We start from the raw sequence: 13,666 nt of genomic DNA on the forward strand, positions 1-13,666 counted from the left end.
ATATATTATATCAGTATTATATTTATAACTCATATCTTATAAATAAATAATATGAGTTTTAATCGTATAACTGGTATAATTATTTTCATAGACATCTGTATTGTGTATAAGAACAAATATCTTAGATCAGACTTACATGTTCTTGAATTACGGAACTGGTATAAATAGTCTCATAGATATTGTTATTAGTTCTAAGAAATGATATCGTATATCTGAATTATATGTTTTAAGAGTATGAAACTGGTATAAATATACTCATAGACATCAGTTTGAGTAATGGAACTGATTTTGAAGGCATGATTGATATCACTTACATTGAAAGAATGATCTCGTATATTTTGAAATTATTGTTATGTAAACCCTGTTTAGATATCAATTTTTTTCATGAAAACTGAGATAATTGCTTAATACCATTACACTTGTATTGCATATTTTTTTAGTGGCCAACCCATTGAGATAAATGCTCAATATCCATTACATAGTAAAGATCCTCAATTCACATAAATTTCAATATCTCCAAGTACCCAAAATATGTCTACATATCACAAAAATTAGGGGGAGACCTCATCTCTAACCCCATCCTTAAATTTAAGCTAGGCCTATATAGTCATCAACATGTACAAATATAAGGCATGGCAGTGCACACTTGTTCTAATTTGTATCATAGCAGTTTATGAGGGAAAATAATTTTACAAACTAATTGAATCAAAATTAAGTTAATTAACCCATGAAATCTGCACCTCATTGACTTCAATTTCCTCCCATGTGTACTGCTTTCCTTATAAATTCGATCACCTAACAATTGGAAAAATCAAACAAAATTACAAAATCACAGTACTAAAAAGAAGCAAATTGAGTTTTCATACCAAATCACATTACTAAAATATTCAAGATTTCATAGCAAATGGTCTATATTGTTATCTAAATTCATTGTAACTTGTAAGAATAAAAATATATGAAAATTTTCAAACATATAGTGATTTGCAAGTGCAATATACTGCAAAGGGCATGTCAATCGAGATAGGTAGTGTACATGAGAAAGGAAAACAATGCAAGAAACACAAGCAAAAGAATAACATTCCCCCAAAAACTAGGCCATGGATTTGACATCAACTTCAAAACTCATTTAAAATTTAGAATGAGATAAATTCACTCAAAAGAAGCATCAATTAGTTGTATTGTACCTCAATGGAAGGCACGCTGACTGAGATGTAAAGGTCCCTGCCATTGTTCACAGCTTCCATCATGTTAATTCAGTGAGAGCTCTCTACATTCTGAGCAGGATCCTGGCCAGTGGCTATGTAGATTGCAGCAACAATATTGCTGGCGTGGGCATTGAACCCACCAAGAGCACCAGCCATGGCAGAGCCGGTAAGCTCTGTAGATTGTATAATCCATATCAGGCCTTATAATTAGCTATCACATAGAATATATTTTATGTTGCATTCAATTGATTATCATGAACACAACATATATAAAAGGATAAAAAACTTATGTCAATTTCCTGGGTTTTCTCACTAGCTATACAACTTTAGCTTCTGAAAACTGTTACAATAGTAGTAATTAGCATTACCTGAAAAGATATTGACCAATGTTTTGCCATAAAAATTAAAGGAACCAACAATGCATAAAGTTTCTCATAAAAGTTAGGGTACTCTAAAGTCTAAACCATATTTTTTATGAGGATGAAGAGGCTGCTAAGAGCCATGACACTGATAACACCACCAATGTTGTATGATTTAGTTAAGAAGTCACTGCATGTTGTCAAGCAATGAATTAGACTCAAAGTTACAAAGAAAACATATGAAAAATAAAATAAAACCACTTTAGTATGTAACTTTACCATAACAAGACAAGATTAGATAGATAAGGAATGACTGCATGATGGAGAGAGGCAAGAACCTGAGTAGCAAAAGTCAGCAAGGTCAGAGAATTATAGAACATAAAGATATAGAACTATCTATGATCAATATAAGGTGAAAGGACAGCAGAGACAAGCACTAAAGAAACATTATATCTTGTGGTTCTTCAACTGCCTACCCATGCTAATACATGCACCCTGCAAAAGAATTTTAACTTTATTCAATTGGACACATGGTGATCGATGTCTTGTCCACACTGCAAATGGGCCAAGAGGTTTAGAACAGTGGCAACCCCACATGCATCAATGGCTGGCAGTCACTTATGGGCGTGGATGACTGTTGCTAACATTTTTCCGAGTGTCAAAAACTCAAAAGCAAAGTTAAGAGATTAAGTACCAAGTGCTTCCCACTTTCTTTTAGAATTCCTACAGCGCCAGATGCATAATTCACACCTTGGAGTATGTCAGAGCCATTGGCAAAAGCAAATGGTGGAATGTATTTGTCAAATCCCAGAAGTTCAGCTGTAATGAGAAAATGTTCAATTAGCCTATATCAGTCTTATGCTTATCAAACAAAAAGACCCCAAAATGAAGGAGAACAACTTATAAACCACAATGTAATTCAATGACAACTAAAGATCGAAAAGAATATAAGCCTATAAACCCATATCCGATAACAATAATTAGCATATTGAAGCAAGACCAAATAACAAAATGGTGGTCAATTAAGAAGAGGAGCAGATACCAAGTACATCAATTGTGGTTCGACCATTGGAGAACCTTCCTGTTGGGCCAATAGGGAAGTCAATTCCATATGGCTTGTAATTGACTTTGGCAAATGTGGGAAGCAAGTTTTTGTTGCCATTGTCAGCCAATGAGTCACCAAAAATGAAAAAACAAGGCACTTGTGGCTTTGCATGAACAGAAGAATCTTGCGTGTTTAATACCCAAGACAGAGCAATCACCAGCAATAGTTTCATCCCACAACAAGCCATAGAGAGCCAAGAAAGAGAAAACAGAAAACCCAATTTAGGATACAAATAGTTTTATTTATAGCAGAGAATCAAGATTGAGGAATGTTAAAGAATTGTGAACCAAGAAAGGAATTTAATTTATAGCCATCAAAGAAACTTGAAGCAGAAAATCAAAGCCAGAGTGGCTATTTATAGAGCAAGTGTGCATTAGGCAAATACACATACAAAGATAAGCATCAAATGAATGCATATAAAATAGACTATCTGAAATTACAAGTAACCCATATTAATATCATCACTGAGGAACATAATTCAGACTTCAGAATACCAAAATCTTCAAATAAACCAAACAGAGATCCATAAGCAGCCCAAAATGCCAAAATCAGGAAGAGCCAAATTCTGGGTGAAAGGAACAAAACCCAGGTAGAGCCAAATTCATAACACAGACCCAAAATGAATGATTATTGCATAATGTTCTATATTTCGGGTAAATACAAAGAATTCTAGCACCCAAATTCAACAGACCCGAGTTCAAACAAACTACAAAACACCCAAATTCCAGAAACACCCAAAAAACAAAACACCCATGTTCAAACAACCTGCAGATATTAGAACCCTAAATCCGAAATCTAAACTTAAAATTAAAATGAAAAAATAATAAAACAATCTCATCAAATACCTGAAATCGTGAAGGCTGGATGGTGGTATCAGGAAGGTTTCTCTGGGTCGATCTGGATCTCTCTCTCTCTCTCTCTCTCTCTCTCTCTCTCTCTCTCTCTCTCTCTCTCTCTCTCTCTCTTCGCAACTTCTCAGACTTCTCTTTGTCTCTCTGTCGCGTTCACTCTCTGCAAGCCTTCGCGAGTGCTCAACCCATCGATCTCGATCTACAAGCCTTCGCTCTCAACATCTTAAAGTTGGGTGGATTGGAAGCCCAGCTAGCTAGCTTAATCTTCGAGCTCAATCCATATATCTTCGTCGAAGATCGATGAAGAAGATGATGAGTTAGGATGTGGGTTTGGTCTGGGTGTGGTTCAGTTTGGATGTGAGTGTGGGTGTGTGTAAACACGGGTTGTCAAAAAAAATTTAAGTGGTGTACAGTACCGCGTTTTTCCCTTTTCTTAAATTTTCGCATCATTTATTTGTATAGATATCACTTTTAAAGGAGGTTAATAAATTTCTCCAACATAATATATCACATTCAAAATCCTAATGATATGTAAAATAGTTTATATATCAATTTTTGAAAAAAAAACTTTTAAACGATATTAAAAACCATATTATATCAAATACCTTTAAAACTAATATTAATATAGTGATATGTATGAGCATTTTTGTAGTAGTGTTAAATCAAAAGGAAAAGACTCTTCTTTCCTTCTCTCACCTAAAGTCCAATTCCATTTTCATTCTTTGCACACCCCCATCAACAGAAAAAAAAAAACAAAACAAAAAAAAAACACACACCAGCCCATTTCCCTCTCTTACCCCGACCAAAAAAACACACACACCAGCCCCGATCTTAAGAAAGAGGAGGGTGGTTCGATCTCCCAACTCTGCCGGAAACGGAATCAACGCCGGCGTGGTGCTTTTGGTTTCGGCGCCGTCGCTGGTTTTCTGGGTGGTTGGCGGGTGTGGAGAGGAAGAGGGAAGAGAAAGGAAATGTTTGGTGGGTGTCTCGTCGCCTGGTTCGCCGGCGAACGCCACCGGGCTGAGGAAATCGATGATGATCGAGTTGCAGCAAATGTTCGGTGGGTGGCTGCCGAAGGAAACTCAAATTTTCGACGGATGGCTACCGAACGAACCCGCCAGTTTCGGCGGATGACTGTCGAACGGCCTGCGAAGCTCATCCTTTTGGCTGGCACTGCGGCGTGGTTGTGCGAGCTGGGCAGAGCTGTCTGGCGCGAGCTCATTTGCGTCGGCGGCATCGTTGGGTGTTGGGGCTTCTTGGCTGTGCGAGCTTGGCATGGTGGTGCAGCAGGGAGGAGAAAGAGATGAGAGAGAGAGAATGAGAGAATGAGAGAGAGAGAATGGGAGGAGAATGGTGCGCATGCAGGGAGGGTAGTGCTGCGTGCGGTGGTGGTGCTGCGCGGGTGTGTGTTGACAGAGAAAGAGAGAGAGAGGGAAAGAGAAAGATGGGGTGTGTGGGTGTGTAATGAAATGAGGGTATTTTGGTAATGGGTTAGGTGTGTGTTGAGAGGTTTTGAATTTGAGATGAATGTGTGGGGTGTGTAGGAGAAAAAAAGAGGAAAATGGTGTGCAAAAAAAAATTTAAGAGTGTGCAAATAGTAGTACTCTAGAAGAATTATGGAACCCTCATACTGAAGAGTTCCACTAGTTGCCAAAACTTCTTTTATTTGGGATCCATGTTAATTATGCTGATCCGGTTATGATTCCATCACTCAAGATTACAAGATTATTTTCAACAGGAAATGTACTTAATTTTGGGGTCAACTGTTTTATATATGGCTTCGGTTATGATTCCATCACTAAAGATTACAAGGTCATATTCAACAATCATAGATGAATGGCTCCAAACTCCTTTAGTAAGGGAAAATTTGAAAATTGGATCGAGCTCCTCCAGATAACAATGAGCATCAATCTCCTATGGGTGTCAGTATATATATGTTATCGTGGGCTCTTTAATTGTGGACTAAGGATGAACATAGCCATTTTGTTGTACCTTTTTCTTTCCATCGACAATAAAATTTTTTTGTTATCCTTATTAATGGTGAAATGAAATGTCTTAAGATAATCTTGTATGAAAGATTGCAAATTTTTTATAGGAGACTTCTATTTAGGTCTTTTAATTTTACAATTTATTAACTAAAGCCTTATGTCTTTTAAAATTCTAACTAAAGTCCAATAATATTGTAACTATTTCATATTACTTAATATTGGTCCATTAGTTTCTATTTTTTTCATATATCTCAAGCGCCAAACGCTCGGTGGCCATTTTCGAGTGTTTGGTAGTGCATTTTTACTTCTTCCTTAAGCGCTGCCAGGGGAAGTCGAATCTCCGCTGCCTCCTTGAAAGAGAGATGTCTTGAACCACTAGACAATGGGGGCATACTTGCATGACCGCCATCATACTATGCTCATAGTATGAATAGTTTTTTTAAATTGTCAATATAATGTAATGGTATGACTCGATATGAAGGATCTTTCTGTCTTTCACAATTCTATAGAATTTTTTTTTTCGCTAAGAATTTGGTTCAGAGGCCACACCGAATTTCTTTATCAATGATTCAATGAAATATCTTGGATCTATGTTAAATTAGTGGGTACATGTATCAATCAAATGAATTCAGTTATGATGTCAATTAGGATCGGTCTTGAAACAATTCATTGTATTGATCTTTTTCAAACCCAATATCAATAAACCGTTTTATTTTACCTATATTCACTATTATACCCTAATCCTGTTTGTCAGCTTTATATTAGGTTTTAACTCAGAGATTTTGGACAGTCTCCACAAACCTCATTATATACCCTAAAAAGGTATGGGAATACCCTCAAAAAATAAAAAAATAATGACAAATTTCTTTGACAAGACAATGGTTAAAGGACTTTATTTAGAAACAATAAGGGCTTTATTTGAAAAAAAAAAAAAAAAAAAAAAAAAAGCCATAAGATTTTTTTTCAAATAAAAAATGTTAGAAAGACCAAACTCTAATTTGTTCATTAAGCTTATATGAGTGAAGTCACTTTTGCATCGAAAGTGTTTGGAAATTTAATTGTGAGATGCTTGCATTTGATTGGATATTAATTCCTTCCTTTGCAAGCCTATCATGTCCCTTTTAAAACCTTTTATTAGGTTTTGATGGGTTTTGGTGTGAGAGACTTTGTGGGAGATAAAGGAAATAAAAGTAGCCTGAACCATTAATTGTAAGACCTGTGTATATTTAGGAGTGGGCTGAAGCATTACATTCTTTTTGAAGAAAACAGAACTTCACAAACTATAAAGAAGACAAGAAACTTTAATATTAGGGTCTTTTTCAATTTTGATATCTAAACTTTCGGTCCTGTTCTAACTGAGTTTCATTATCAATCTTAATTTTATCTTTTATATATTGATAAAGAACACGAGGGATAGCAAATTGACAGTGCGCTATTGAATGCCATAGATGTATCTGATAACATTGAACAAATGGATGTTTATGAAGACTTTTTTTTTTTTGGCCAGGATGTTTATGAAGACTTTAAAGCACACATACTAGGAGAAATCAAAGTTATAATTATTTGGCTTGAAAATTCTATAGTTGCTACCGCTCATTCCGGAGCAAAGGCTGGTCAAGAGAAAATGTCGTCAGATGGCAGGCTCGTGAACAAGTCAATTACCCACTTGAGCTCACACTGATCGAGTAGGTTTGGATATATAAAATTAACATGATATATTTTCCTTTTAATTTATTTTTTATTTCAATTTGTTGGCGTATGAATTCCCTATTTCAAATCATTAATATTCATATTAAGCATCATCAGGTGCTGCCTGGCAACCAAGAGCATTTGGTAACAAAGAAATTAACAAAATAAGACTAATTGAAATTTGGCTTTTTATCATAAATAGTCTCTCAATTTTTACCAAAACATCAATTTGGTTTATAAAGTGCATTTCATTCAATGTCATCCCTCATCTTTGTCATCGAACATTAATTTAGTCACTAAACACATTTTGAAAATTCACCAAAAATAGTTCGGGATACAAAAAAATTCTCCGAAAATTCCTACAGCCTCGTCTTGACTACTACTATTTTTATATGGGGTCAAATTATCAAATTGACGATTAGTATTTTCCAGAAAATTCAGGGAGTTAGTTTGGGAATTCCAAATTTTTTGAAAAATCAATTTGATAATTTGACCCCATATAAAAATAGTAGTAGTCAAGACGAGTCTGTAGGAATTTTCGGAGAATTTTTTTGTATCCCGAACTATTTTTGATAAATTTTCAAAATGTGTCTAAGGACCAAATTGATGTTCGATGGAAAAGATGAGAGATGAAATTGATTGAAATGCACTTTAAGAACCAATTTGATGTTTGAGTGAAAGTAGAGGGACTATTGGTGATAAAAAGCCTTGAAATTTTAATATCAGCAAAAAAATTTATGTTTCATGCTTGTTATAAGCCATTTAATTTTTAGGGAGGCTCTAGTCAAACTTCTATTTTGTATTCTTGCACTCATCTCTCAATTTTTGTTTATTAAATATTCTTCTGTTAATGAAATTGCCAAAACTGACATTTTTTGCTTATAACGTTCTAGAATTATTTAGCTCCCACACATATACTCCTCAACCCTCATGACTGGTCTTCGTCTTCTATCGATCTCTAGGATGGATTTTGATCCTCTTCCTTTAGGTGTGTCTACAGTTGTGTGTCTTAATTTGGAGAGATCCACCTATTATCATATTGTGCTTGTCTGCCCCTTTCTTCTTCTTCTCACTTCATTAAAAGACATTGATATTGTATTTTGACAAGCATCGCAACCCAAAAAAAATAAATAAATAACTTGTATGGTGTGTAAAATTTTAATTTTCAATATGTCATGGCCATACATGTAGTTCGGTCCATGCAAATAGTCGCACAGTGAAAAGAGAATGATACATATTCAAATTAATATACACTCTCACTTATATTTCAATTTGATTAAACATCAATGAATAATATTTTTGTTTTTAATTTCAGAACATACACAGTTTTCCAAAGACCAATAAAAAAGAAAAGATAATAATTTCATAACGTATACAGTTTTTATGGAATAATTTCAATGAATAATTTTCTCCGTAACAATAATGATAACTTTTGAACAATGGCAGATATGTCGCTCCATTTAATCCAAGAATCAATGATGACTTTAAATTCGACAAAAAAATAACAGATGAGCAAATTACAACATGTCCAATCCTTCCCTCACAACAGATGTAGGGCAGATTTTGGAGGGAGGCAAAGAAATTACTCCAGTATCTTTTCCTTTTGAGAAACTGCAATCTTTCAACCAAATCCAAATAACTATAATGGATCGAATAGATGATTAAGACTTGATAGTTCTGCATAAATTAAGCTTTAGAGACTTTTGAATGATCTCCTTATAATTTGTTTGTCACATTAAAATGCACATTTGTTTTTACCAAAAGACCTCAGCATTAGTATTTGTGGTTGCCTTATAATCAATAAATTACTACTTAGCCATTGTGGGATAACATATATACGTAGCTCTAATCAAATTGGTTTCTCCAACAAATATAGACTATTTTTCATATATGGAAATCTTAAAAAAAGACAAAAAAAAAAAAAAAATATATATATATATAAAGTTCCTTTTTGTTTTCATTTGGCTTACTAGTCTGTCAAATCAAGAACATACTATGACTTTGATATATATAAAATTCTAACAACTGAAATTTGGAACTTAGTTAATTACGCAAAGAATATATAATTTACAAAGCAATATTTCAATAATATTAATTGATCTAAAATAACTTTTATGATCTAATCATTTCAAATTTATTAAACGCGAGCTCTTAATATCTTTTAAGAAAGTTCATTGGGATACTTTCGAATAACAAATCTGACTTTCGAGGAAAAAGAAAAAGAAAAGAACTTGTATGGGGTGTATTATAAAACTGAAAAACTTTAAGTTTTAATACGTTCATGGCCATGCAGGTAGTTCCATCCATGCATATGTCGTCCCACAGTTAAAAGATACAGAGAATGATACGGATTCAAATCTATGTACATTCTCACTTATATTTCAATTTGGTTAAACATCAATGAATAATATTTTTGTTTTTAATTTCAGAACATATACAGTTTTCTGAAAACCAATAAAAGAGAAAAGATAACAAGGAAATTCCTAAGCAAGTATTTTATTTTATTTTTTTTTGTTGGGAATTCGGAATTCCCTAGCTAATTTATATCTTTAATCATATTTTTGTTTTTAATAAATAAGGAAATTTCATTACAAAAAGGCATTAAAGCCAGACCTGGCAAGTGCCTACCAAAGCAAGTGCTAGCTAGAATGTACAACGAACCTGACAAGTGCCAACCAAGGCAAGTGCCTATATGTACAACGAATCTGGCAAAGTGACAATTCGACCTACCCAACAGATCTAGAGAAAAACCCTACACTAGATAAGATCAAGCCATCAAAACCTTGTCCCAAACCAGATTCAAGCCCCTTGTTTTTGAAAAACTCCTACCATAACCCCCCACTATACACTTCGAACATCTATAAAAATGACATAAACACTGAGTTAGTATCATATTCATCTTCACAAACCTGTTGTCATCTCCTTCTCGATCTAATTGCTAACTAAGTTTTGGCTTCCACTTACTAAGAGAATGGTGAAGGGGTCTGAGGCGTCTGAAGACCTAGATGGAGAGGAAGATGGTGCTAGTACTGGAGTGCCTGACCAAGGGTTCAAACAGATCATATCAATGATTTACCAGAGGTATATATATAACCCATCAATCAATTTGTCACCTAAACTTTTCTTGAATATATACAAAACTTTGCAGTTAGGGTTTCAATATCATTCTTAATTTTATCCCCCTTTTTTTTTTTCTTATCTTAGTTCTGATAATTTATTTATCACAAAGTTGAAGAGGATTGCAAAAGGATTACCCGAGCCTGAATTCCACCCTTCTGAAATGATGATGCTTTACAAATCTATTTTTGACATTGGAGAAATGGATGTTTATCAAGACTTTAAAGCACACATACTAGGAGAAATGGATGTATAATTATTTGCCTTGAACATTTTGTAGGTTGCCACCGCTCCTATAACATAGCAAAGGCTGGTAAATAGAAATTGCCTTCAGAAGGTAGGCTTGTGAAGCTGAGTTGATTTTCATCATTTCTAATCCCATATCATTAGCAATGTAGATGAAAATGGCTCAACGATTTGGATCAGCAATTTAACAGAATATTATTCTTAAGTACTTCATGATGTCACTTTGTATATACTCTACTTTAAAGTTTTGTAGATAAATTTCTTGTTATATCTAATGTTGGCGTGAGTCAACCATTTAATTAATGTAAATAATTAGTATTGGCAGGCGTCAACTTATGTAATTAACATTAGAGAGTTTCATGGGATTTGGGATTTGTAATTAATGGGTGGTTGGTGTAGAGCTGACTTTGTACTCTTACCATTTGTATATCTTGTAAATGTTATATCTTTGTTATATATACCTCCGTCGTCTAAAAATGAATAAGATATCAGAAAGTTCTCTCAAACATCTTTTAGCATTTAATCTATCAAATTTCAACACCAACCAAAATATGTAAACTTAAGAGTTTTTCTTTTAATATGTACAGTATCATTGTCGTATCAAATTGTGTGGCCAAGTTTTTCTTAATTGATCGTTCAAATGTTAATGTACTATGTTCTCATCTTTTCATGTTGGACATTAATAAATGATTATGTATTCCCATACTTTGTAGTTAGAGGACCACTGTTACAAGCTTTTGTATGTACTGGTTATGATTAATAAAGATGAAGAAGCTTTTATATGTACAGGGGGTTCTTTGACATGATGAAGAAGACTAGGCTGTTCAACTATAAGACTGTGATCGGATAGCTTTGCTTATTTAGAAGCGAATACAAGAGAAAGGCCCTAGAATGAGGGGGCACCACTACGGTGCTAGCCAAGGGCACTCCGACAGTCAAATCAGTAAAAATTTCCTTTTCCATGTATTTAGTCCACTGCCCAGTCAATGAGGGTTTGTTGACGGTTCCTCTTACTGATGCGGAGCCTAGGTCGTTTATGGCTCGTCGCGTGTTTGACTTAGAGGTTAGCTGAACCATCGGCTCTGATACCAAATGTTAGGGGCCAATAACTTGACCCTCCATATCGCAATGATATTATTCCCAACTTAATAAGCTAGGTTCAATGTGGGTGATGACAAACTCACTTATCCTACGATTCAATATCTCACTTAAGAAAGACCTTGGTGCAATTTAAGAAAATATCTCATTTAATGTACCTAATAATAAATAGTCACTTAGTCTATGACAATTATATTTTATCCACATAATCCCTAACAACAACTTCCCTTGAAACAACCCAACAATTTTAACATAGATAATTAGCATTTTTAGGAACTTAATTTATCTTGAACCATATATCCATTTCATAGTCATCTGTCCCAACTTCTAAACACCTCTCTTCATCTTCCGGTAAACCTTCCTAAGATTTTTTGGGGCTATTATATCTAGCATGATGTCCCATCAAACCAAAACCATTATGAAGTCAAAGAGAACTTTGTGATCTCCGAATCTGATCCTAATGTAAGATGGCCGAAACAATAGTAAAGAGCTAGGCTGCAGTGCTGCACACACTTAAAATAATATTTTACAAAAGTATAAGAATTAAAAGAATTCCTGATCAGACGAATTATTTTATATTACCAAGAAGGAAAATTATTGCATTCTATTAGAAAATAATAATTTGCCAACAACTTCCAATTGGATGCACATGTTACAATCAACGTCAGACAACAAGGCCTCATAACAAAGTCCCATTAATTAAAGGCCTAGCTTGTGATTAGGGTGCAAAATATAATTTATCATAGTAATTTAGTTTGTTTCACTTACATTCATATGGAAATTTTCAAAACTCCCTAAAACACCCATAGTTAATCAAATGAATAGATAAAGACAAATTAATTAATAAAAGATAAAATTATAAATAACTAATATCTTAATTTTAAAAATTTTAAAAATTAAATAATAGAAAAAAACATGTTCCTACATAAGAGGAACTACCAACAGTATTATCTCTCAAAAAATCAAAATAATAAATTAGCGTAAAATGCATGACAAACATCATACTTAATCTTTAGTACACTTATTATTATAATGTAACAATAAGGTGACATTTGTAACTTTTTGGTCACTTAGCTAAATGCAATTTCCAGCTGATAACTTTGTCATTTATGTTTTTTTCCCTTTATTCAGTTTTAGTTGTTTTCATTAGTTAGCTTATTTAGTTTAATTTAAGTTCATTCTTTTTAGTTTTGTTCATTTTGAATTTTTTTTTCTCTCAAATTCTCTTAGTTTCTTTGGTATATAAAACTTATATTTGTCCAAAATATAGTGAAAATATGTCTGCAGTCGCAGTTTCAATTTGCAATTTGAGTTTGGTGCTTGCTGAAGCTGTTTTGGGTGGGTTGGGTTTGTGTTAGTTTCAGTTTTTAATTTTAGGTGGATTGAGCTTGTGTTAGTTTCAGTTTGTTATTTGATATTTTTTTTTCCTCGACCCGCAGTTAAAGAAGGTAGTCCAGTAGGGACACGCTTGATACTTTTTATATTTGTTGTGTTGTGTTTTGTCCTTTTGCTGACTCCCCTATCTTGGGTCTTTTAGAAGATTACCTGCAAGTTAAGTTTGTGTATAATGGTAGTTTTGGTTAAATTTTTAACTTGTCAGTACATTGAAATTAACATACTCAAATAAAAAACTCAAAAGTCATTTAATTAGTTAATAGTTATTAATCATCTATTTATTTTTTATTACAATTATCCAATTACTCACTCATTAAATTGGTTCATCACCATATCTAATATGTTTACACACTATTTGTTTTTCTCTTCAAATCTTTACACCGTAAACAAATAATTTATAAACACAATAAAATAAGAGCCAATTGGTGCATGTGGAGTGTGTGCCAAGAGGCTAGTTCTATTATAGATGAAGTGAGAGTAAAGAGATCCAGATCAAGAAAATTAAGGATCCTATTGTGTTTTCACAATCTGCTATGTTGTATAGAATTGTATTAAAATCTTATTTTTTTTATTAGAGGGGAGTAATTCAACGGCTCTTTTAACTAAGAAATTC

General features: G+C 33.7%; 1 protein-coding gene across 1 annotated transcript; it reads right to left on the bottom strand.

Annotated features, from left to right (window-relative positions):
- Positions 1-452: 452 nt before the first annotated feature.
- LOC147277903 (GDSL esterase/lipase At5g45670-like) lies at positions 453-2,856 on the bottom strand. Its single transcript, XM_086255758.1, has 5 exons — positions 2,607-2,856; positions 2,259-2,383; positions 1,844-1,902; positions 1,185-1,754; positions 453-795 (listed from the first exon to the last, which is right to left on the bottom strand). The coding sequence occupies exons 1-4, from the start codon at positions 2,854-2,856 to the stop codon at positions 1,664-1,666; spliced, it is 525 nt and encodes a 174-aa protein (XP_086111884.1). The 3' UTR covers positions 453-795; positions 1,185-1,663.
- Positions 2,857-13,666: the final 10,810 nt, after the last annotated feature.

This window comes from Dryas octopetala, chromosome 8 (genome assembly GCF_963921425.1).
Source record: "Dryas octopetala chromosome 8, drDryOcto1.1, whole genome shotgun sequence".
Lineage (NCBI taxonomy): Eukaryota > Viridiplantae > Streptophyta > Magnoliopsida > Rosales > Rosaceae > Dryas > Dryas octopetala.

Bases quoted from the DNA above. Each gene is read 5' to 3' on its own strand.
- LOC147277903 (XM_086255758.1), bottom strand. From the start codon at position 2,856: ATGGCTTGTTGTGGGATGAAACTATTGCTGGTGATTGCTCTGTCTTGG. The intron at 2,384-2,606 runs GTATCTGCTCCT...TTCTCATTACAG, and splicing joins AACCACAATTGATGTACTTG to CTGAACTTCTGGGATTTGAC. The intron at 1,755-1,843 runs GTAAAGTTACAT...GACAACATGCAG, and splicing joins TCTAATCTTGTCTTGTTATG to TGACTTCTTAACTAAATCAT.